The sequence below is a fragment of the Triturus cristatus genome, chromosome 4_1 (genome assembly GCF_964204655.1).
Source record: "Triturus cristatus chromosome 4_1, aTriCri1.1, whole genome shotgun sequence".
Taxonomy (NCBI): domain Eukaryota; kingdom Metazoa; phylum Chordata; class Amphibia; order Caudata; family Salamandridae; genus Triturus; species Triturus cristatus.
The window spans coordinates 1,234,663,673-1,234,690,181 of NC_140585.1; the positions used below are offsets into that span (position 1 = coordinate 1,234,663,673).

General features: G+C 49.2%; 1 protein-coding gene across 2 annotated transcripts in view; it reads right to left on the reverse strand.

The window, feature by feature from the left end:
- LRP1 (LDL receptor related protein 1) overlaps positions 1 to 26,509 on the reverse strand; it is a 1,298,976-nt gene that overhangs the window by 1,173,903 nt on the left and 98,564 nt on the right. For both annotated transcript variants that reach the window (XM_085654639.1, XM_085654638.1), the window contains exon 2: positions 7,415 to 7,537. In XM_085654639.1, coding sequence (XP_085510765.1) covers positions 7,415 to 7,537 — 123 coding nt within the window. The remainder of the gene's footprint in view (positions 1 to 7,414; positions 7,538 to 26,509) is intronic.

The window sequence follows — 26,509 nt, forward strand, 5'->3', positions numbered from 1 at the left end:
GGTTTCAGTGTGCCCACACAAGTTTTTACTAAATAAGGGGACTGCAGCCACTCAATAATGCCCTACACCACCTGCTTGAATCAGTACCTCCGGCTATGTAATATTATAGACATGTTAACGTTTATCAAACATGTGACGTACCCTGGAACACTGTACATACATTCATTCATGTTTTTATGTCAAACATAAATCTCTGGTACCCTTTGACCATCCAGCAAGTACCTTCATACTGTTATTTGGTTGAGAACACATATTCGCGCATCTCAAATATACTCACCCCTCAATCAATAGCTAAGAACAGAGAATTCCTAACATCCATAATTCACTTCTACGCTTCTCTTCAAATTGGACAAGTACTGCCTCTGCTAAAGAAGGCAGATTCTCACCTCTTGTAACCAGTGGATTTCAGACCCACTACTCCAGACTCCAACACCTGAAGAAAGTGCTTGAAAATATGTGCCACCATCCCACTAAATGAGCATATTAACTACAACAAACTTCTGTGGGCCTTTCACTGAGGATTAATCTCGTGACACAGTACTAAAATACCCTTCCTCAAAACTGTAGATGACTCAATCGAACTACATTACATAGAGACGTATGTCTCCTGGTGCAACATGCCTTACTATAGCGCTTGACACAAATGATGAATGCACCTCCCTCTATCTTCTATCAGAGCATATCAGCTCCAAAGACACTCATCGGACCTGGTTCCAATCCAAGCCCAGAACCAATTCCAACAGGTGCAAACGGGCCCTGGAATCCAGAACGCACCCATTTCACCTTTTCGTGTGCTGCAAGGCTCTATACTCAGTCTCGTTTAATCACTACCTTGCACCACTGGATGAACTGCCAAGGAAACAGGCTCTCATTTAAATAATAGAGGGGTGACAGACAAAGACCTTAATAGCAGGCTGGAGAAGCAGCCTCATGACCTCCTACACAGTTAAAATACAGAATTGTACGAAAACTATGAAACTAAGCTCAATCTAAAAAAACAAGTCCTTTGCTCTCGGTCACAAACTTAAAAGCGAACTACCAAATGACTGGATTAAGAATCTGAATAAAACGATCACTGCATCTAACACAATCTGATCAGCAGTAGCCTGGGTTCTCATCCTAGAATCAAAACTCAATTGTGATGCACACATTAATGCTAGAATAAAAATATATAAAAACGCCACGTATTACCTCTGAATCAGACTTAAGACATTTCTTGTCAAAGGAGATCTGAGAAATCTAGTTCAAGCCATGGTCATTTCTACTACTGAATGTGGAAATGCTTTATTAAAAAGCCTTTTTACATCCATACTCGCACTACGAAAAGTTCATCTTGCACTTTGCTGCCTGCTTCATCACCAGAATATGGGAATTTGATGTCATAACTCGAGTCCTGGCACTGGAGGCACACAGAACATACAAACTAGATTCAAATAAAAGGAACTGCATACGAATATTGCATCACACATTGTAACAAACTAACAATAGCTACAAGAAGCAAAGACCCGAGGTAGACTAACTCTTTTAGCCAAGACCTTCTCAAATGTGAGAGCAGATCAAACATGTAGCATGGGTGTTCATTCTTTTCCCCATAAATATGGAACTCTCTCTAAATAAAGATACACATGGTCACCTCCTTTACTCTGTTCAAGACAACCCTAAAAGTTAATTTACTGGCTACCCACTGATGCAAAGTTCTTGAAAACAAGTTCTGCGGCTCAAACCTGTAACTGCAGGGAGGGTTATGACTGCTGTCACTCGCACCATTTGGGGGCGATGTACAGCCTAACTAGCTGTCATCCCAGACACTTGAAAGGGCATGTAGTATGACCACAGTGCCTCAGGCTGGCCAGCAGTCTCACAAATGAAATATAGGCCAGCAATGACTGAAATAATCTTTCTTTGTTACAGCCAGGCATTTTGTGGCTGGAATTGGGGAAACATGACGAGGCTAATTAACGGTGCCTTTAAATAACATAGGAAACATTTAGGGTCAAGGTAAATGTAAACCTGGAGGGGTATGCGTCTACCACTATGACTCGCTTAGAGCAATAGTACCTGGCAAACAGACCAGAGTGTGCAGATACATATTCATTTTAATGAGAAGAGCATCAGGAATTCTGTTTTCTGGGAGTTTTGAGAAAACTTGGCAACATCCTGGTGCAGATTCTCACAAGGGAAGGTGAGGGAGTTAACCCTCTCGGATCCTCCACTTATGGTAAACTACATCTGGGAGCCACTGGCCTAGATGGAGTCTGAGCCAGAGAATCCTATATGTGAGAAGTTGGCCTGGCATATGCTGGTCACTAGTTATAGTGGCCACCTTGCACCAGTCCAATTCGACTCGTATGGTAGATAGGTTTAAGACAACCTTTTAAAGAAAGCTATCCTAGTGGTAGCTGTGGAGAGCAGCCTTCAGGCTAAGTCTCTGAGGAATGTAAAGCAGCTTGTTTTACCTAATAATCTCTTGAATTACCAAATGAAAGGACACCACACAGGTATATATCTCAAATATATATGTATTTATTTCTAGACTCACTCTACTAATCTCTTTATGAGATCAGAAGTCAGGAACACATTCAAATATCAACGTTTCACAATAAGTTAAGCACAAATATGGCTGGGGCCCTAGGGTCGTACCAGACCATATACTAAAAAAGAGGTTTAGGAAAGTCGACTTGCAGAATGACAAGGCCTAGGGCCTGAAGAATCGCTGGGGCTTCACTACTGCAGTGAAAGCAGGTAAGTAACAGACCCACAGGAGACGCATGCAGTGTGAGAACACAGCCGCGGGTTCCCTATTGATTACAATGGAGCAAGTCGCGGTATGATTTTTAAAGTTTTAGGGTACTTCGAGGAAGTCTACAAGCAAGCCACTTACAAGATAAGTAATTCGAGGGCCAATACACACTAGGGCACTGAAGTGCACAAGTTACCTCACCCAGGGAAGCCGGGTGCATAGGTGTCTTTTGGTGTTGGGTCGCGTCGCTGTTTTCTATGGAGACCAAAGAAGATTTGCTGCTTGTGAAGACTTGAGAAGTGTCCGGTGGAATCCAAGGGTAGATTTGAGATGCTGAAGACCTGAAAATTGAAGGGACAGTGTTCACAGTCACTTGCCAGTGACCGGGGGCCAGGAAGCTGGTTGCCCACGGAAGTCGGGTGATTTCAGGTGATCAAGGGTGTTTTGACTCTTCGCACACGAGGTCCAGGAAGGATCGACTATGACCAGCAGCTGGATTCGGAGTGTCCCACGACGTCTGCAGCTGATTGCGGTGTCGGCAACCGGATTGGAGCCAACAAACCTTGGCAACAGCAAGTCTCGTGGAAATCGAAGAAGGTCAGCGTTGCAGACCAGCAAGTTCTGAGGGACTCACCCAGCGAGGGTGAGTGAGGGCAGGCCGGGAGTAACCAGGGGAGCCCTTTGAGTCGATAAAAAAGTCTTCGGGGGACCCACAAGCCAACAGGCAAGGGATCACGAAGACGCCTCTTGAGGAAATGCTTCACGGAAGCCCACGGTCACGCGGGACGGAGTAGGCTTCTGATTTTCGCTGCTAAACCTGCTGGAGGCTTGGGCCACAAATGGTCCAAAGCACAAGCTCGTAGAACGCCGTGAAGGGGTTGCACTCGACAATAGTGCACGGTTCCCAGGTATTGCGGTTCCTCGTCACTCGTGGGGTCCACTCGCCTCAGCTTTGCTGGGGACTCACAATGGCCGTCGAGAAGTCAGGAAATCCACTTCCTATACTAGACCTCAGGGAGCTCAACACCTATCTCATCAAGCTCTCTTTCAGGATGGTCACACTCCAGGATATTCTAAGGCTGCTCAATCCGGGAGATTTTTTGGCATCCCTGGATTTAGAGGATGCTTACTTTCATGTTCCGATCCACCCAGCTCACAGGCAATATCTACGCTTCACAGTAGGCAAGAGCCATTTCCAGTTCAAGGTGCTCCCGTTTGGCCTTCGGTCGGCACCCCGCATTTTCACGAAGATGCTGGCACCAGTCGCTGCTTTCCTGAGAAAGCAGTCCTTGGAAGTGTCATCAGCAGGTTCCGTACCTGAAGGTTGGGGAACCACTAAGGGCAGCACTGGTGAAATGGACCGAGGTACCTCTCTTGGTAGAGGTGGCAAGTCCATTGGTATGTCACGTGGCACTTCCAAAGGAGAAGGACGCACTGGAGTGCGATCCGGCAACGTCGGAAAACGAGATCTATAGTCTTGCAGCATCTGTTGCAAATCCGACACCAAAGCCACTGGCAAGGCAATGAGGTCCTGCCTTATAGGGCGGGGGCGTAATCCCTGTTGGTGCCTCTCCTGCCCCTCTGGGCCATAAAACTCCTCCGTATCTGTGTCCTGCTGTTTGACATTCAGGTCTGAAAGGCTGTATGCGTCCCCAAACTGCCCATCCTCCTCATCCTCCTCCGAGTCCTCGAGAAGCATGGATGGTGGCAAAGGCGTGACCCGCCTAGGGGAAGTCATGTCCGGTGTAATCACTAATCTTTGGGTTGAAAAATCCAAATTTTTCGTCGTCGACGGTCCCGTCGGCGGTCTCGTCGACGGAGTCGATGGCAACGGGATTTCCAATGTCGACGCACTCGACGACGACTGAAAGGCAACTGTCGTCGACGGAGCTGAAATCGTCGTCGACGATGAGGCCGTCGACAGTCCTGTAATCCTCGTCGACGGAGCAGGCGTCGACGGAGCAGTCGTCGACGGAGCAGTCGTCGACGGGGCAGCCGTCACCGGAGCAGTCGTCGACGGAGCAGTCGTCGACGGAGCAGTCGTCGACGGAGCAGTCGTCGACGGAGCTTTCTTTTTCGTCGACGTAGTATGTTTCATCGTCGGCGGAGCACCCGTCGACAGTCTCGTCGACGAACTTGTAGTCATCAACATCGACGAACTCGTCGTCGTCGACGTGGTCCTAGTCGTCGACACCGCCGTCGACGAAGTAGATAGTGTCGACGGTCTCGTGGACGACCCCATGGAAATAGGCTTAATTGAGGAGATCGTCGTCGACGTACCTGCTGCCGCCTGCGTCGACGGACGCGGTTTCTTCAGTGGCACCGACTGAGGAGTTTCTGCAGCCTGTTTCTTTACAGGTTTCTCCTTCTGGGACGGAGGGGTAGATGTAGCAACCCCCTTATTGTCCTTAGGGGCTATGTCCACAGTAGCCCGTCCCTGCCTCTCCTTTACACTGTCGTGAGGAGATTTTTTGGGACCAGCCTCCTCAGACCTGTCAGAGATCCCGTGAGGGGCTTTGAGAGGAACCTTGAGAGGGGGTTCCGCAGAAGTGGAGGGCGATGACCTACCCCTCTTCTTCGATCTCCTGGAGGAGGTACCAGAGATAGATCCTTCCTCATCCGAAGAAATGACCTCCCTGGTCTTTATCTTCTGCAGCCACGTCAGCAAGCGCCCCTCTCTGTCTCTCAAGGTCTTGGTCGAGAAGGTCCGACAGATTTTACAGTCGGTGGCCTTGTGTTCCGGGTACAGGCAGTATATGCAGTTCTCATGCCTGTCTTCCACAAACAGTCTCTTCTTCCCACAAGAGGCACAAGCCCTAAATAAAGCTTTCTTCTCCTTTTCTGACATTCTGTCTCAAAAGATGGTAATAAAGATATCCAAAAGTAACTCTGTGAAAAACTGAGCAGAGCTCAGTGGAGACTCCCTAGCACAACGTGCGGTAGAAAAATCTGAGGCTCTGAGCTCTCTCAGGAAGGTTCCAGAGGGTGAGGCTGTGCTGATTGGCCCTGGCAAAAGTTTGGGCTCTTTTACACAAAGAGGGTGATATACTACAAAATGAGATGAGGCCTAGGCCTATTTTTCTCTTTTGTTTCTATGGTTATACATATGTATATATATATATATTTTTGTTACCGAGGCTCCCATTCCGACGACGGGGAATGATACAAAGCATGAGAATCTATGAAAGTTCCAATACTGGGGTATTCTAATTTTGCTCGATCTGTCTGCCGCTTTCGATACGGTCAACCATGAAATCTTGCTGACCAGACTGGAAGACATTGGGGTGTCTGGGATTGCCCTCAATTGGTTTCGATCCTATTTATCGGATAGGTGTCAAGCGGTCTCCCTTCCACCATATCGGTCTAAGTTTTCTGAAGTCCACCATGGTGTTCCACAGGGGTCGGCAATAAGTCCCATTCTTTTTAATATCTATATGCAACCCCTGGTCCGACTCATAAAAAAGTATGGTGAGACTTGTAAATTATGCCGACGACACTCAAATCTTTTTCTCCCTTGAGGGGAATCATTCTATCCAATTGACAGCCTTTCATGACTGTATGCGAGATATTTCCCAATGGCTAAGAGCAAACTCTCTTCAGTTTAATTCAGGCAAAACTGAGGTTCTTTATTGCACCACCGGGAGAATTCCCCCCCCCCCTTTCCCTGAAAACCTCTGGTCATCTCTATCTTCGCCTACTTTGGCGCCGGCTAAAGCTGTACGCAATTTGGGAGTTATGTTTGATGCCACTCTAACTCTGGAAACGCACGTCAATAAGGTGGTAGGGACCTGTTTTTCTCTGATTAGAGCTCTGAGGAAAATTTTTCCACTACTTCCAGAGCTGGCGAGAGCACTGGTCACTGGTGGTATTATCCTCAGTAGACTAGATTGCTGTTATGCTCTACTGCTGGACGCCCCCAAATTTTTGACTGAACGTCTCCAGAGAGTACAGACTATGGCGGCAAAATTGGCACTGACGAAACCACGTCGGTCATCAGGCTCGCTGGCTCTTGCTGAGCTTCACTGGTTACCACTAACGCAGAGGATCCAGTTTAAATCCCTTTGCCTGGTTTTCAAGGCCCTGCATGGACAAGGACCCATACCCCTTCAAGACTTTTTCACGTGGTATGTACCCACCAGGTGTCTTCGTTCTACTAGTGCCTACTTGGTAAAAGTTCCTAAGGTTCGGAAAGTTAAGTCAGGGGTAGAGCCTTTAGCTTTGCTGCAGCTAAGCTCTGGAATGGCCTTCCCCTGGAACTCAGACAGTCGCATGACCTTCTGCAGTTAAGGAGGAAACTTAAGACACGGCTGTTCCCTAGAGCTCAATAATCTTCCTGGCACTATTTGCTCTTTTTCCGCTCCCCCCTAGCCACATATCTTTATATCATGTACTGTAGCGCCAAGATGCCCGTTGGGTGATTGCTGCGCTTTATAAATACTCAATACAATTCAACTTTTTTAGACCTCCTCACACAATCCCTGGCACAACCAGACCCGCTACTGACACCATGCTGGCATCAGTTCGGCCCTCGGTCACACCAGACTGTACTTTGTGGCCCCTGGGCAAATAATTGCAAGTACCCATGCCCTAGAGCAACTGATCAAGCGGGACAGAACGGGTCGGGTACGACAACCTTACATCAGAGAACACAGCAAAGCGGGAGACAGTACTCACATATGTCCGGAGATTCGTCCGAGCCGTCGGGGCAGTCCTTCTCGCCATCGCACCGCCATCCCTTGGATATGCATGTGACCTGGTCTCTGCATGCGAACTGCCGAGGGCTGCAGGTCTTGGGGGCTGGAAACAGAAGTGGTAAGTGTACAGGTGAGCAGATACAGCCAACAAAAGCATGCAAGTGACACAAATTTACACACTTCATCCTCATTACATCCCACCAGCGAAACAGTAGAGACAGCAAAGAACTTCTTTTAAAACAAGCATTGGCAAAGCCTACAAATTTCTGCTTAAAAAAAAAATGTTGCACTATTTGCTTTGCCAATGCTGGTTGACAGTGGCATGCAAATCTATATACCAAGACACATGTGCACAATAGCGAATTAATCTTTGAAAAACAAAGAAAATGATCACAGTTGCATGGACGGCAATCCTTTTTTGTGGGCGCGCACAACTTTTGCCCAATCAAAACATACTCCTGGCTCTAAACATGTGGGCGAAGCCAATTTCGCTCTCTAGTGATGCTCACATAATTATCTAGCACCGTGGTGATGTCAAATCGCAGCATAAAAAGAGGAAGAGCACAATGAAGCAGATGTACTCCAATGAAGTGCTCAATAACAAATGCATCAAGCATTGTCAAAGCCAGTTGGTCTCGCCTATGAGACCTACTGGGTTTGGCAATGCTTATAGCTATGCTGTACAGCAGCTGAGCTGCTTTGCAGCATGGCCGAAAATGTACAAAAAATATTTTAAAAAATTGAAATGATGCAGCTTTTACATCATTTTGTAGGCGTACGCCAGCACGGCTCCACATGCCCCCAAAAGGAGGAGAGCATTTTTTTCTTTTCACCAATCCGATGGATTAGTAAATAAAAAAGTTCATCAAAACACACTTTTTTTTATATAGCACTAATGCTCTAATTTGATGTAGCACAAACGAGTTTTTTTACTTTAAATAAAATGCGGAGGGAGGTGGAGCAGGCGGGGGAACAATGAAACACAGAGGAAGGAGGAGAGAGAGGCATGCAGGTGAGGGAGAGAAGGACAAGAGAGACAACAATAGTGAAGCACACAATCCTATGATTTAAACCCCGCTGGCCAAGTTGTCAGCAAAAGTCCAAAATCCCAGTAGTCCGAAACCGCACCCAAGCTACAACAATGGTCCCATCCGAAGCCAGGGTGAGGCTCGGGGTGCCATTCAGCTAGTTCACAGGTCTCTGTGTCTGGTTAATTAGATTTCCAGGGTCTTGGAAGCTGGGGGTTGAGGGCACCATCACAGTTCATGGAAAAGTACCCTTAGAGATCTAACTAGACAAGTCGTCACAGACTGTGCTGGAACAGGCATGCTCCCAAGTGTATCTCTTGGCAGCACCAAATGTCAAGAGCTCCCGTGTCAGATCTGGTCAGCAAAAGTCATCTGTGACCAGGGTTAAGCGAACCAAGATCAACCACACACAATGTAACCAGCGTCAGTAGTCATCCTTGGTAATGGATATGGGTGCAGCCTGGGTTCACTCGCCTGGCCGCAACAAACCATTTTGCTCTAGTGGAAAATGCCACAGAATCTGAACCAACTCCAATTGACGAACCATTTGTTAAGAATAATGAGATCTGTGTGGTCAGTTGGAAGGGCTTTTTAGAACCGGCACAGCTTTTTGTCCCTGCATTCACTTAAAAAACATAGGTATGGGGCTTTTTTCACGATTACTGTTCTAATTCAGCAATCAAAAATAGTTCATCTACCTCACAACTCCAGTAAACATCTGCATTCTCATTTACTTGTTACCAGCAGGAAAATCTAACTTTTTACTTTTTTCTTTGCTGCTGTAAATAATGGGCTATACAATAAATAGCCACTCAGTAGGGAACCTTCTAAGAAAAGAGGAGTACTTTTACAGATCACAACTACAATGCAGGCAAAAATAAACCGTGTTAGCACTTTAAGTGTTAACGTGCTAAGCGCTAGATGCTAAAATTTTGGGCTAGTTTTTAACAGCAGTTTTTTACAGATGATTTATCGTAACACAAGGGTTACAGAAATGGTTCATCAGGGAGAAGAGGAATCTTCATGTCCATTTGTGGCCGGTTGGAGATAAACGCAGGGGCCCTGGAGTACTGGGGGGGTTGAGACCATGAACGTTTGTTACTGTGGTTTCTTGAACTCTGGGAAAGCCTGGCCAATACTTGGATACCCTGGTTTGCTGGGCTGCAAGGACCTCATGGCTTCTTGGTAAGTCACTCTCCACCTCCATGTAGAACCTCAGTACGTGAGGCTCTGTGCAGCTCTTCCTTCCTTCATGGGCCAATCAAGCCCTAACTTCAAGGCTTTTTCCAGTATTCACAGCATGGTCCTAACCCCTACAGGCTGGCAGCCTCCCTCAAAAGTTCTGTGCGTGGCAAACATTTTCTACTCTGCTGTGCTGATTCTCCTCGAAATCCAGACGAAGCATAAAGTTCTCGCTGCAGAGGATTCTTCTTAGGGGAACTAACTGGAAGCAAAAGTCAACCAAAGTGACAGATTTCTTTAACCCCTTCAGTGCCCATGACGAGATAGTCTCGTCATGGAGCGCGGTTGCCCTGTGCCCATGACGAGACTATCTCGTCATGAACCCCGCCCGCTAATGAAACGCCCGGCACAGGGCGTGGAAAGGGCGGGGCACTGAAGAGGTTAAACTCTGACATCTCCCTTCGTTCAAGAGAAGGTGTATTTTGCTTTTTTATTTCATATTGTTCCTACCAAGGCTTTTGGAGGCAGACAGTATCGTTCCCACTGCTAAGAACCAGTATTTGTTAATCTGAGCAACACACAGGGTTGCCAAACGACTGCTGGTACACCACAAGAATGGGAGCTGGGGATGTTCAGTAATATTTTAACATAGAAGATGGGGCAAACAGCCATCAACTGGAACAAAGACCAGCGTCTGGATCCAAGAAGAAATCTCTCCACCTTGAGGACAGCCACTGACATCTTGGGAAACTGTGCATATAACCAAGACAACAGCTGACAAAGTGGTGGTTGAATCAATTAACCAGTACACGGTTAAACCAGCAGAGGGGTTTACTCAATGAGTAAAGCCAATGATGATGTACGAATGGGGTTTAGGTTAAAAAAATAAAAATGGGTGAGACTGGGAAGCCATGACTGATGTCAAACTGGTCATTTAATCTTTACAATATTAGCACCATTGTATTGACAGTTCACATTTCACACCATCTTACTTTCCCTTCCTTGTCAAATATAAATATACATATGTTATGCAATTTTCCATGTGCAGTAGTTATAAACTAAGGTATATACCCCTATGCAGAGCACAAAGGGTTAAATCAATTCAGTGAGGGGGAAAAATAATTACTAAACATGTGTAAGACCCCAGCTTTTAAGATGTAAGCCTAGTAGACAGTGCAGCTGTAATGTAATGTAATGTATAGAAACGTATAAAGCGCACTGCAACTCAACGAGCATCCTGGCGCTGAAAGAGGGAATAGCAGGGAATTAGGGACATATATAGAGGTATTACATTATTAGGAAGGAGCCAAGTTAAAAGTAAACGAGAGGCCCCGAGGTCACTCAGCTGGTGCAACCTCAGGGGGAAAAATTAAGAACTCAGATGGAGGAGTATTACATTTTTGGAAAAAGCCAGGTTTTGAGTTGTTTACGAAAGACCATAAGGTCTTTAATCTGGCGCAACTCCAGGGGCAGAGCATTCCATAGTCTCGCAGCTGCAACACTAAAAGCTTGTCCCCCAAACCTAGTTCTTCTAATTCGAAGTACTCCCACCCGGCAGGCCGTGGAGGAACGAAGGCAACGAGAGGGTATGTACCAGGGAAATTTAGTCTGCAAAGGTAGGGGACCCATGCCATGTAGTGCCTTAAACACAACACAGAGGGACTTAAAATAAATCCTCTGTGTTATGGGGAGCCAATGTAGCTCCGCAAGGGCCTGAGTGGAGGAAGAGTGACGAGGGCGCATCAGTGCCAGCTTAGCTGCCATATTCTCAACTCGCTGCAATTTCCCAATCAGAAATCGAGGGGATTCCAGCAGCAGTGAGTTACAATAGTCCAATCTGCTCAGGATCACACTCCTAACTATCAGGGGACGCACATGAGCCAGTAGCAGAGGGAGAATCTTCCTCAAGGTTCTTGCAAGAGAGAAACAGGTCCCCAGAGTCTTGTTGACATGTGACTCCAAGGACAGCATGTCATTAAATATGACTCCCAAGTTACGGATTGCCCCAACAGGTTGTAGTGGAGGATCTGCGGGAAGAGACCAGAAGTTGACCGGGAGGGAAGTAGAGACTTTCCCACCCAGGGTGCAGAGAATTTCAGTTTTATCTGCATTGAATTGCAGTGAGTTAGATCTTAACCAACAAGCCACATTCTGCATACATGCGTGAAAATTCTCCAGGGAGGACGACTGCTCACCCTCCAGTGATAAAATCAACTGGGTGTCATCTGCATAGTTTACTAAACCTATGCCATAGGATTTTATAATATCCACCAGGGGACGCATGTAAACATTGAACAGGATGGGGCTTATTGCAGACCCCTGCGGTACACCATGCTGACTTTTAGTGAATTTGGCCTGAAAGGGGGGGGGGGGGGGGGGGGGAGAGCTACGGCCTGGCTTCTATCCAAAAGATATGACTGGAACCATTTCAAAGCCAGACCGGTCACCCCCGCTTCATTCAGCCGCTCCAGGAGGACCCTATGATTGACTGTGTCGAATACGGCAGACAGATCTAATAGGATCAGGATGGCATGATGACCCTTGTCTGCACGCAGACGAAGATCATCCAACACGGTCAAGAGGGCAGTCTCCATCCCATGCCCCGGGCGGAAACCAAACTGGACCTCGTCCAGAAGGTTGTTTGCTTCGAGGAACTGGGAATGTACTCGGCTCACATAGCGCTCGAGAATTTTGACTGGGTAAGGGAGGAGTGAGACAGGTCTATAGTTTTTAAGGCACTCCGGGTTGAGTGAGGGCTTCTTCAGAAGGGGGGAGACAACTGCTTTCCAGCAGGGAGGGACCATCCCATTAGACAGGGATTGATTACACAACTGTCTAAGTGGAGGAAAAAGTTCAGATTTGAACGCTTTCCAGACCTTGTGTGCAAAAGGGTCTAAGGGTGAGCCGGAGGAAACCCCCATGGCGAGTTGCTCAAACAGCTCTATAGAGAGGGCATCAAAATTATCCAAAACGGGGATCACATCCGGAACTCTACCTAACGCTCTTGTTTCCACCTGTTTTTCCTGTGTGGGACCGTCGGTCTTAGCCGACCTGTTTTCTTTCAGCCCTTCTATAATTTTACCAATCTTTTCATTAAAAAAGACAGCCAAGCTATCGCAGAGTTCTTGTGTGGGAAGGACCGTATTTTTTGTACATGTTGGATTGGCAATATCATTCAGAATATTAAAAATGCTCTTAGAGCTGTTTGGAGCTTTCAATATTTTCTCGGCAAAGTACTCAGCTTTTGCAGCAGCAATACTTTCCTTTTAACTCGAAATTCTCGCTTTCCAGCAAATTTTATCTACATCCGAATATCCCTGCCTCCATTTACGCTCAGCCTGTCTACATCCCAGTTTTAGCTTTTTCAGGTTTACTATAGACATCTTGGGACATTCAGAAAGCTGACCTACCAATGCATTCCACCCATTGCTTACCATTGGCTTTGTGGTTTGTAACTAACATTTTTTGGACTTTATATTTGCTGGCTTTATTTGCTTTAGGTTGTCCAGCTTGAGGTCGTCCATCCCGTTGCCCAAACCTTTTTTACTGTATTCTCTCACTAACTCGCTTTCTGTAAACAGGCCTTTAAGTCTTGTTCTTATCTTGTCACATTTGCTGTGCATACACAGAGGTCAAAATGTCAAGCTCTCTCTTTGAGGGAGCTTAGTGTTTACTTTTCTTCTCTGACTTTAAAGTGAGATAATTTATGTGGCACTCCTGTTGAGTATCCATGTAAGAGGAGAGGATGTAGGATAGGTGTCTCCAATGAGTAGCTTGTGAGCTACTGGTAACTCTCCAGCTACCTACAAGTAGATCTCCTGTGTGCAAACCAACCTACTAAGTCAGAAGATTTTGCTTGGATGAATTTATATATGTTAACAAAAATGTAAGCCATGAAGAGAATGTATTTATTTATTTTCAGAACTCATAAGCTGATGTTTTTTTGAAAAATGGCTGAATTTCCAAAATAGTTACAGCTGATATTTGAATGACAAATCATGCAGCGTTGGGGAGAATTAATATTTATAGTTTTATCTTGGTGCCAGGGACATTGCAACTACGGCTGTTATGTATTACGCACGTCGAGGCACCACACATTGACAAAGTATTTTTTTACGTTACTGCTGGCAACTATGCCAGATGCGCGGACGTGATCACTGCTGGTACTCTTGCATATTGTGTCCACAAATTAAACTTGTCTGATGTGGTCGCTTTTACAACATATATAATATCCGTAGCTCAGGGTGATTTTCACTGAATAAAAGTAGCTTATATGACAACCCGCAAACTATCTGTAGGAGGGATTTATCCTGGCTGAAAGTGTTATTTCAGAAAGTGCAGCTCGGAAAGAGAGGAAGTAGAGTTGAAAAAGACAAGTGTGCGTAGGTACATCATGTTGTAAACTGTGTGAACCACTGAACCATATCTCTTATGGGTCAAAAGCAACCATGATTGTTTTTTTATGGACTAGATTTCAGCTTGACCTCTTCCACTACCTTTTGGCCCAAACACATGGTGCACAGAGAGGCCAGTGTCTCATACCCTGTGGCTGTGATGGACAGTCTCCACAGGATATGATGCACTTTTTAATGTTTTGTAGCTTTTATGAGGTTTCTAGAAGGTCTTTTATCGCTCCTATTCTTAAGAAAGTTTGTTTCAAGATGGTTAGACCAGCTTTTATTGTTTTACAACTGCTGTCTTGTGATTCAGTACTGTAAACACTTAGTTTTTTAAGAGCTGCAATTAGGCTCAGGTCCAGCTGTGACTAAATTTGTTTCGGTGGCCTTTCTTTTTAGCCTTGTATTCATGTGATTATATTGTTTACACTGCTCTATTCCCTGTGTTTTACTGGAATTTTTACTGATGTTTGATCGAGTGACTTTTATGGTTTTAGTGCAGAAAAACGAATAAAGGTTTATTGAATGAATGAAGTGGCTCTCATTACAGAAATGGGTGGAGACCCGTGGGGCAGGATTTTTTTCTAGCACAAAAAACGAACTGTGCTGATGTTTCAGAATAAATCTGAATTATTACAAATTAAGCACTTTTGTTGCAATTCTGAAGTGTGGTAGAAGCAAGTATTTAATTGTGCTCAAAACACATCTATACATTAGGTGATGACATTTGCACACAGTATCGTTTGTGTGCAGTAAAGCTGTGTTTTGGTGCAAATGCAATGGTCATATCAATTGAGAACGTGTTGTCAGTAATGGCAGTGCGCTATCACACCATGGATACTCCACACTACACTATTCCACTCTATGCCCATCCACTCTATGCCACGCCACTCCATTACATTCTACGTCCCTCCACTCTAAGCCACTTTAATCTTTGCCACTCACTCCACGGGACAACATGTTACACCCCTCTGCGCCCCTCCACTCCAAACTACTTACCCCACTCCAATTTACACCACTCCAACGTACCCCAATCTACCCCACCCCACTTTACTTCGCTATAATCTACCCAATCCACTCCACTCCACACCAATCTACCCTACCCCACACTACTCCAATCTCCCCCACTCTAACCCACTCCACTATGATCCAATCTACACAACTTCACTCCGAACTTCCCCACTCCAAACTACTCTAATCTACCAAACTCCACTCAAACTCACCCCACTCCAATCTACCCCACTACAATATACCCCAGGCCTCCCTTATCTACAGCTCTCCACCCCAATCTTTTCCACTCTGCTCCAATCTCCCCAGTCTACCCCAACCCACTCCAGTCTACCCCAATTTACCCTACTCTGGTCCAATCTCTCCAGTCTACCCCACTGCAATCTACCACTCTCCTCTCCAATCCAATATACCCCAGTCCAATTTACCCCACTCCAATTTACCCCACTCCACCCCAATCTACCCCACCCAATATAAACCACTCCACTCAACCCCAATCTACTCCACCCCAATCTACCGCATTCCACTCTACCCCACTCCAATCTGACCGACCCCACTCCACTAACCTTTACCCATGCTGAACAGCAGCCACACTGGTGTATATAATGGCTAAAACACATTGCCAAGAGATCTGGCATAAGCGAAAACTATTGGTTTTACCATTGCTTGTTTCTTCTGTCACCTGGTTCTAGAATGGAATCTTAAAGACAAGAGGAGCAGTTACACTGTACGAGTAATAGTGAGGATTTTGGCCTTTGCACTGTAGTAGTAGGTGGGTTTATCAGTACATTTGTTCCATACAGCATGTACAATTTGATGGCATTCATTTTCATTGACATGGCAAAAACACACGTCTCAAGTTAGCAAACGTATCGGAGAAATAAGAGGAAGGCACGTTGAGGGGAAAGTCAAACCAATGTGGTTCACAACTGGCTATGTTATGTGCAGGATGGGGTGTGGAAAAAAAACCACCAGCCACAAAAATTACGAACGGATTTATAGTTCGATATATGAGAGACTTGCTGGACACATTTAAGCGAAAGGGTCCTTTTCCTGACAAATACCAACAATACATAGAAGAGGTTAGCTTAAAAATAATTGTCTACCGTTCAAGGAAACTTTTTTTTAGTCGCACGAGCAGTGGTAGGTGACATTATTCTGCGACGGTAGAGCGGATAACTGAACAGATGTTCTCTGTGGTTTTTCAACTGCACTGGCAGTTACCCAAGTACATGATTACTTGTTAGATGCTGCTAGAAGAAGGGGGCGCTCTCCAGGAAGTTGGGGGGGGGGGGGGGGTTCACATGGCAAGTTTGTTATTGTGTCGGTCTTGTTTCTGTTACCGATATAACCGATTTTGTAGTAGGTTTACTTAGGTCTTTCAGAGAAAATGTAAACAAAAGATAAAAGCACAACCAAAAGCCATTATTGATAATTCCAAGATGAAAATTGAGTTCACCCTTAGCAAAAAAATATATATATTTTGGTATGTTATTTGCAATTGTGTAGTGGCAGACACCAATTTTAAGGCATTATAACGCACTCTGTCCCCCTTCTATGCTCATCGATCAGACTGAAGTAACCATCATTTAATGATTTTGATCTTGAGAGATCTGTGTGCTGTTTTAGGTGTGTCAGTGGGTGAGCCAAGGGGCTTCCCGTTGTTTTCTCTCCTGTGGGAGTAAAGTGCAAGGAGCGACAATGCAAGCTTCACAGTCACCAGTCACCTATAATCAAGTCCTGCAGCAGCGGTAAGGGTAGGCCTTAAGATTATGACCCTAATCCAATCATAAGAAAACCTGGCATGTAGGAACTGCCTACAGATGCATGTTCTGCTGTATAGCATCTTCAGGCACAGTACTGTACTGAAGCACTTTCATAGTCTGGAGGCCAATTGGGACACTTGCTTTGCTGGTGTAGGACCTGACAGAGGGAAAAAAGGAAGTCTTTAAAGGGATACTAGGCCCATGAACATTCAATAGGAGTGGGAGAAATCCACCCACCCTCCCCGGCAGCTGCCACCTCCCTTTGTCTGGTTGATAGATTTACTCGGTGGTCCACAAGTTAAAGAAAAAGAGATGGAGTTAATGGTACATCCCCCTTCATTTCTTTAGGTGACCTGACTTCTGGGAGGGCAGACTTCTCTGGTGAGTTCCAGGCCCGTTAGCATCTTAAGGGTCGTTCCCGCTTGAACTCACTTACAGTGGTCTGAAGTAGGCGGCAAGAGAGTTGGTCCTTTCCCTAGATTGCCAGAGAAGCAGCTACAGTGCAGCCCCTAGTTTCTTGGCCCATTACGGGCTTAGGCTCACAGTAGGGCATGTTCATTAGATCCGAGAGGACTCGGGCACAGATCCGTGCCCTTTTGGCACTGGGCTTTAAAGATCTTGGGTTGCCAGTGAAACGGATGCTCTATTATGCTGGGTGCAAGAGTGAAGGCAGTGCCAAGTAGTGTAGTGGCTCTTTGGTGGAGAAGGGGCAAGGGGCACAGACCAACCTGTTTCGCACTAAGATTTCAGGGTTTTTGGCTGCTGGGAGAATAATGCTATATGATGGTGGGTGAAAGAAAGTGCTGGGAAGAGCAGTGTAGTACCAATGGGCAGAATGGGAGGACGAGCATCGACATAGGCCCTTGTGGCAGAAGGATTTCAGGGTCTTGGGTTGCAAAGGAAGAGTTATTTTATGTTATGTTGGGTGAGAGTGCGCATGGGACACTTGTGGAGTGGAGAACAAAGACATCTTCCAGCGTGGTGCTAGCATCCCATGGTCTTGGGCCGCTAGCCGGAGGAAGAGGTTTTGTTACATTACCCTGGATGACTAATGCAGTGCAGTGTGTCCATGGGGGAGGAAGCAAGCACGGTTCTGGCAGACCCAAGCCCCGCTGTCCCTAGGATCACACTGACTTGGGCTGCTTGGTGAGAATGGTATGACACAGTATGCCCTGTGAGAAACTGAGTGTAATGCCAAGGGGTGCTGTGCAGTGTGGCCGATCAGGGAGGAAGGATACAGGGATCAAACACCCTGCCAGTCTGGTGCTAGAGCTCCAAGGCCTGGGCTGCTAGTCAGCGTCACGTTCTGTTATGTTACCTGTATGGGAGCGGTACGGGGCGCAGCGATGTTGGCAGCACAACAAGGCAGGTATTAGAGGAGAAGCGGGTACAAGAACATTGCAAAGCATGAACAGATTCAAGATTTAGTGCTGATTGACTGAGCACGCGAAGGTAGTTTGTTGGTGGGGAATGCAACAGGGAGAGGGAACAAATAGTGCCTTTAGGTTCAACTTAACAAGAGAATTTCACACTAAAAGCTTCATTCCCTTCACTTTTTTGCCTCAACACATCTAAGAACCAGAGATGCGATCCTGTGAATACCTCTTCCGACTGAGAGATTGGGGAGGTGCGTTTGGGCGTTCAAACTCGATCCATCCCTACTCATGTTGCAAACTTCGCTACAAGCTTAGTAACTATTAGCCCTTTCAATGTGCTAGTTACATGCCTTTTTTAAAAATAAGATAGCCCATCACTGAATCCCAGTTAACGTATACCATCTAAAAGTCCCCCTCTGGGGGGCGTGGCCAAGATGGCGGGGTGAGCGGACGCTTCCTCCCGTAGCTCCTCCGGCCCGGCCAAGCTTGAACCCTTTTCTTACGCTTTTCTCCCCCCGCTGAGGCTCAGCGTGTGAGAGGAGTGCGGCGGAGCACCTGGCGCGTACGTTGTTGTCGCTTTGGTTCGGATCGCCTCGAGGGAAGTCCCCCAAAAGTCCAATCGAGTTCGAGGAGCGACGGAGGGCCTGGGAGGCGGAGCGCATCGGAGTGCTGTCCGGGCGCCTCGGCTGGGCCTGGTGCTGAAAGCTGCGATCTGGAGGAAGTCTGACCCGTCGCTCGACGGAGGGTGAAGGAGCTCTGCGGGCTGGGAACCGGCGGTGCGGAAGACTTAGGACGGGTGCTTTGGCACTCAGACTTGTGTCGGCGACACTTCGCACTGTGTGGGCCCCTGTCCCTTGGCCGCAGTACGGCGGACTCTCTGTTGGGGTCGGACCATCTGGGCCCTTGCGTGTGACAGACTGAAACCGGCGGTGGAACTTATCTGATTGCTGTGCGTTTAGGGGGCCCTGGTGGTGTCGCCGGGCCTGGTCGTTCTGCCCTGCCCCGCCCTGCCGCCATTTTGTCCCCGAGTGATCAGTGGTGTTGGCCTTCACCGGAGCCCTTGCTGGTGGATGTATGTGACCGTCACTGCTGCCGGGCTGACTCTCTGAGGGACGTGCTGATGAGGAGCCCCCCACTGTAGCTTCCATTGCTGTCTCGGATGGGCACCCGCGGCTGGCGGTGACCGGACTGAACCGCCATCTTGTCGCCTGTGACGCAGCGATTCTGCTTGCGGGGGGACCCCCACGTCGGGCGCTTGCCAGCGGCTGGGCATCCCTGGGGCGGCTGGACCTGTGCCCACCCGTCGACCGCAGTGTTTGCGATGACTGGAAGAGGCGGATCGAAGAAGGGGGACCGCACCCTGCCGGACATGCTTGGCAGGGCCCAGCAACTGCGGGACAGAACACAGCCCTCGCCGGGGTCTTCCCGGGCCTCGGCGGATGTGACTGGGGGGGAGCCACCGGTCACGAGGTCCTTTATGGAAGAACTGTTAAACTCCCTCAAAGAGGACTTCCAGACACTGAAGCGGGAAGTGGCCAGCGAGGTCCGGGAAGTGCGTAGGGAAGCGGAGGGCCTTGGCGAGCGCGTTGAAACGGTGGAGACGGAGGCCCAACGCCGGGATGAGGAGATAGTCCATCTTCAACAGGACGTTCTCCGCCTCCGGGAGCAGTGTGTTGAGCTCCAGGCCCACTCTGAGGACCTTGAGAACAGGTCACGGAGGAACAACATTAGAGTGCGTGGTGTGCCGTCCGCGGACGAGGGGTCCGATCTGGGGGGCTACCTGCAGGACCTGTTTCGAGAGATCCTGGGGGAAGCTGCGGACTTCCCTATTCGCATTGATAGGGCACATAGGGTTGGCCGGCAGCGCCAGTCATCGGCACCTCCACCGGATATTTTGGCTTTCCTGCCCGACTTCCCGCTGAAGGAACGCATCATGACTGAGGCCCGCAGGAAACAGCCCCTGACTTTCCGGGAGCGGCCTGTGGCACTTTATCAGGACCTCTCCGCCATCACGCTGCAGAAACGCAGGTCCTTCAGGATTGCCACTGACTTTTTGCGCGAACACGAGACGCCGTACTCTTGGGGACATCCCTTCCGCCTGATCTTCCGGTGGAATGGGGTGCTACATCAGCTACGCTCCTTGCAGGACATTTGTGGGGTCCTGGGGCTTACGGCGGCGGAGGAGGAAGGGGCTACACCGTCGTGGAGGCCCTCGGAGAGACGGAGCCGGCGGAGGTCGGCGAGGCGACGATCGGCGGCCAGCGTAGGGCGTCCTGATTCCCCTACCATCAGGGCGGACATGGCCGACGCATTGAGGGCGGCGGCCAGGGACTCGGCCGGCTCCACCGGCGTGGCCTTGACGGCCTAACACTCACTCCGGGGGGAGATGCCTCTAGCTTCTTTAAATGCTGGGTATGGGGCGGGGGGGTCGGGGGGGAGCGGATGGAGGTGAGTGGCTGGACGTCCACTTCGTTTTTTTTCTACGGACTTGCCCGTTTTGGGGCTTGACTGGGACAATGGGGTGTTTAGGTTTGCATTTGGCTAGTTGCCAGGGTTGTGTTTTGGGTGGGTGTAGGGGTTGTTCTGGGGTTAGGGAGGTTCCGTCCGATGTCGTCCGTGCCCACGCTTGGTCTGTTTTGGCTTGTCCCGCGCGATTGCCCCGCGCGCCCCACCCGCTGATCCCCTGCCCATTGCACGGCGTTCCTGATCCCCGGGAGGAATGTCGGCCCTAAAGGTAGTGACCCTTAATGTTCAGGGTCTGAATAACCCTGTGAAGCGCAGAGCGATCTTATCTTTGCTGGAGGGGACGCAGGCGGACATTTGCCTCTTGCAGGAGACCCACTTATTGTCCCGGGATTGCCATAGGCTGTGCTCTGCTAAGTTCCCTACCCAGTTCTTCTCCTCGGCAGCGAACAAGACGGCGGGGGTAGCCATTCTTCTAGCGAGCTCCTTTAGGGGGGAGGTTTTGTATAAGTGTGCTGAACAGAAGGGGAGGCTTCTTGCGTATCGCATGCGCTTAGGAGGCATAGCGTTTACAGTCGGTTCCGTTTATAGCCCAAATGACCACCAAGAGTGTTTCCTGGACTCCGTGTTAGTGGATGTCACTGCTTCTCCCGACCGCCACGTCATTTTGGGGGGAGACCTTAATATTGTCTTCGATTCTGTGATGGACAGATCGGCGCAGCGCTCCCCGCAGACGGGGGAACTGTCCCAGGCTGTGAAGGCCCGGATTGCGGAAATGGACTTACACGACCTTTGGCGCTCCATGCACCCCACTGATAGGGACTACTCTTACTTTTCACACGCACACCGAACCTACTCACAGCTGGACTATCTTCTGGTGAGTGGACCGATGCGCGCTGCCGCCACGGCGGCGGACATTGGGGTCCTGACCCTGTCTGACCATTCACCAGTCGCCGGCGTTTTCAAGTGGCCGGCGGCCTCCCCCTCTAGGGGGGTGTGGCGCCTTCGGGATACCCTTTTACACAAAAAGTCTGTAGTGAAGCGCATTGGGGAGGTCATACAGGATTACCTAACTCACAATAGCAACACCGACACTTCACAAGCGACACAGTGGGCGGCATTGAAGGCAGTCCTCCGGGGGGAATTTATTTCCATCTCCTCAGCCGAAAATAGGGAGCGGCAACGGAAAAGGGACGAGCTGACCGTTCAGGTCCGGGAGCTTGAGCAGGTCCACCGCCGCACGGGGGCGCCAAGGGTGTGGCGGCAGTTGAAGGCTGCAAGGAAGCTCCTGTCGGCACTGGATCTTGATAGGGCGGAGTATGCCGCCTTGCGCTTGAAGCATGCCTTCTACACTGGGGGGGACAAATGTGGTAAGCTCCTAGCACACCGGCTCCGGGTCACGGAGCAGCGTAGCGTCGTGAGGGAACTGGTGGGTACGGACGGGGTGGTCGTCTCCGGGGACGCAGAGGTAGCGGAATCTTTCCGCGGCTTCTACGAGGCGCTGTATGCTGAGGAGCCCTCCTCGCCGCGGGATGCCGAAGGCTATTTGGAGTCAGTGACCCTTACGGTGCTGGATCCTGCTCAGGCGGACCACCTGGAGCGGGATATCCATGTTGAGGAAGTGATTTCCGCTATCGCGCGGCTGAAACATGGTAAGGCCCCGGGCCCGGACGGATACACGTCTCTGTTTTACAAGACTTTTTGCACGGCTGTGGCCCCTGTCCTTACTCGGCTATTTAATTCCTTCTCCGAACCGGGAGCCATCCCACCGGATCTCCTGAGGGCGACGGTCTCGGTAATCCCGAAACCTGGGAAGGACCGGGCCTTCTGCGGTTCGTATCGACCCATCTCGCTTTTAAATGTCGACCTCAAGTTGTATACGGGGATTCTAGCGTCCAGGCTGGGTCCACGCCTCCCCGGATTGGTGGAGGCGGACCAGGCTGGCTTTGTACCCGGCAGACAGATGGTTGACAATACCAAGCGGGTGACGCATGTTCTGGAGAAGGCCTCGCGGATCCCGGGGGAGCGGATGTTGCTGTCCGTTGATGCGGAGAAGGCCTTCGACAGAGTTCACTGGCCGTATCTCGAGCTGGTTCTCAAGAAATTGGGAATCGGTGATAAGTTCCGCACCATGGTATTCAACTGTTACAAGCATCCTTCAGCGTCGGTGCGGGTCAACGGGTGTAGCTCCGGTGGATTTGCTATCGAACGCGGCACGAGGCAGGGCTGCCCCCTCTCGCCGCTTTTGTTTGCCCTCTACATGGAGCCGTTTGCTCAGAGGATTCGCAACAACCCGGATGCTATTGGGGTCCAGATGGGCCAGTATGTCCACACGGTTAGTCTCTATGCGGACGATGTCCTGTTGACCTTGGACGACCCTAGGAGGTCGCTGCCTGCTTGCCTCCAGGAACTGGACGCCTTTGCACGTGTGGCCGGCTTCAAAATGAATATGAGCAAGTCGGTGGCGTTAGACGTGTCCCTGGCTGCGGATACCAGGAGGGACCTTCAGCGACTCTTCCCCGTGCAGTGGTCCTCGTCCACGGTGCCATACCTGGGGATTCTGCTGGCACCCACATTGCCGGAGATGGTTACGGCCAATTATACCTCCCTCAGCAGGAAGATCAAGGAGGAGCTTGGCCGCTGGAGCAAGGGCCTACTGTCCTGGCTGGGGCGCATCGCGGCGGTTAAGATGACGGTGTTGCCCCAGATACTGTATCTTTTTCGGGCCCTACCTCTCCAGCCCCCGGTGGGCTGGATACGACAAATGCAGGCTGACATCTCCCGCTTTGTCTGGCAGGGCCGCAAGCCACGGATGAAGAGGGTCCTCTCCACGCTTGCTCCGGAGGCGGGGGGTCTCGGTATTCCGGACCTCCGTAAGTACTTTCAGGCGGCACAGCTGCGATATCTGGTGGAGTGGAGCAGGTGGGAGTCCGACAAACACTGGCTCTTTCAAGACCAGGCAGTGGCGGGCCGCACCTTACAAGAGGTTCCATTCTTGCGCCGCGCGCATCGCCCCCCTAACCTTTACGCCTCTTTTGTTACGCGGGTCCCCCTGAGGGTGTGGGATGCAGTCTGTGAGGCTCGGGGCCTCACCACCTTCCCTTCGCCGTTCACACCCATAGTGGGCAACCCGGACTTCTCCCCAGGGATGGAGCCGGGAGCTTTTTCCCATTGGGTGCATGTGGGCTGCAGGGTGCTCTTCCAGATCTATGGACCGGAGGGCGTGATTCCTTTTCAGCAAGTTCGCCAGGAATTCGGCCTGACGGAGCTGGACAGATTGCGCTACATGCAGGTTCGGCATTGGGCCCTCCAGCCCCAGGTGCGTGACACCGCTGCTCGTCAAATTACACCGTATGAGAGGTGGCTGGCTACCCGGACCTCCGACGCTAAGCTAATTACCGATCTGTACAAGTACCTACAACCCCCGCCGTTTCACTATTATAACCCGGGGAGGGAGCGCTGGCACAGAGAACTGGGTAGGACGCTCAGCCACAAGGAATGGGACAAAATTGCGTATCGGGCGCGGCACTCTGCATATCATACGGGCCTTACGGAGACCTTTACTAAGGTGTCCACTTATTGGTACTACACCCCGGAGAGACTGTATGAAATGCATAAACACACTGACAAGGGGTGCTGGCGGGGCTGCGGGCAGGAGGGTACCCTCTCACACATTCTTTGGGATTGCCCCGTGCTGACCGCTTACTGGAAGGAAGTTTTGGACGAGATGGATAAGCACTTTGGGATAGAGCTGCCGCGCTTCCCGGCGTATGTCCTGCTGGGCCTCCCCAATGACCTAATGTACCCACTGAAGTCCCGCAGGGGTAGGCAGATCGCGATTGCGCTGGGGTCTGCGGTCCAGAACATCCTTATCCACTGGTGCACCACCACTGTCCCCCTCCATTACGGGTTGGTTGCATAGGCTCTGGCATGTGCTGGGAATGGAGAAGTTGTCGCTTACGGTGGCGGGGGAGATAGACCAATATGAAGAGCTGTGGCAACCCTTTCTAGCGCTGCTGTTCACCGAATTCCGGGAGCTCACCTGTCCGAGGTATCTTAGGCTTCTTAGGCTGGCGCCGCCGGTGATCCCAGCGGACTAGATCACATGTGAGACGGGGTCCTCGGGGGGGGGGGGGTGCGGGGCTTTTTGGGGCGGATAAATCTGGCGCGAGACCATAGAACGGGGGGGTTGGGGTATGGTGTTTTTTTTTCCCCTCCTTTCTTTACTGGGGGGGATGAGGGATGGGGGGGTGGATTGTGCTTTGTTGAGTTGCTGCTGACTTTCATTGCTCAGATTTGGGGTGTTGGATATGCACGCAGGGATCCCACAGATTGCATTTCTTGCCTTTCATTTACTGTGCTTTTCCTCTGGACCACCGAGCTATCCTTCGCCAACCCTCTTGAGTTGCACCTTTTTCTTTTACTGTATTATATGTACCCTAACCTCCTATCCCCCTCCCCCATGGTCTGTTTTGTTTCAATAAAAACGTTTTAAACATAAAAGTCCCCCTCTGCGATTAAATCCGTTATGGACATGTTATGTGTATTACCGATGGCACCGTTTATGCTCACGTCTCGTGCTGTCAAGAACGTCATTCCTCTAGCTCCAATCATGACATGTACATTTGTGTCATTGATAAATATATCATGAAAACACAGGTTTGTTCCCATCTGGTTTACTTGGAAATCCATAGCCACATTTTTCAATATAAATCGTTATTTTAAACCTTTAAGAACAGGATCCTGGAGTCCTAGAAAGCTGTGGTACAGCAAGCACGACCTTTAGAACACACCTCTGTAGTGGCTAATAAGGAACTCCCAAAAAAAGAGCTCTGCTTTTCCTCCACTTTTTGCCAGCTTTCTTTCTAGACCCAGAACAGAAGTTGACTGCTGCTTTGAAGCAAGCGGCTCTGGTCACTTATGATAAATGAAGATCTGGATAAGACAGGATGGATTAAAGCAGGCCGTGATGGCAAGGGCAGGATGGCCGCCGTGTGAGCACCAGTTCTCAATTTGTGCCGGGATTTGCAGGTGCTCTGCACCAGCACTTATTTATAAACACTGGTACTTAGCTGCGGCAGTACACCACAAGGTGGCACTCTTGTCTACATTTGAGAAATATTGGTCAGTAGAGGGTTTAGCCATTCAATATGCTAAATCCACTAATAGAAATAGCGGTTTCAGGCTTTCCCTAGAGCTTTGGGGCGACGTGAAATTGTCCAAAATGTCACACTTGTTTAAGTGTGATGATTAGTGAAAGGGACTCTTCATTCAGCAGTAGTGGCAGGAGCGGTCCATGGTGCCAGCTGCAGAAACAGACCATGGGCCCTGGCTCTTACATTTTTACAAATTAAACAATGTCAAATAATTTAAAATTTCTTGTGTACGTGCTAAACCCAAGAACAGAGTAACAGAGCATGAGGATACATTTAAGCGCCAGAGGCTTTAGAAAAAACTGCAGGCCAAATACTACCAACCTTCCCACGTGCAAAATGTTATGCCGGATTGGCAAGACATACGTAATGGGTTTGTGGACACCAATCACAAAAAACATCGAACCATGCAGGGCTCAGTTTGGAATATTATATCCATTCGGAAAAGAAGTGCTAGCCTGCGTAAACTGTCCCCTGACACCAGCCACAAAATGCATTCACTGCCCCTAACTAGGTGTCGGAAAAATGGGCGTAGATGTTAGTGAAGCTCTGAGGGATGTCAACAAACATACAGGCCTCAGCAAAGATCAAGGAACGGTGCATGAGCACAGATATATCAAGGGGTGTGGCTTGTAACTTACCATTTTCAGCATAGGGAAGCCTTAGAGACCTCTAACACCAAAGAGGTAGCATTCTGCTCTT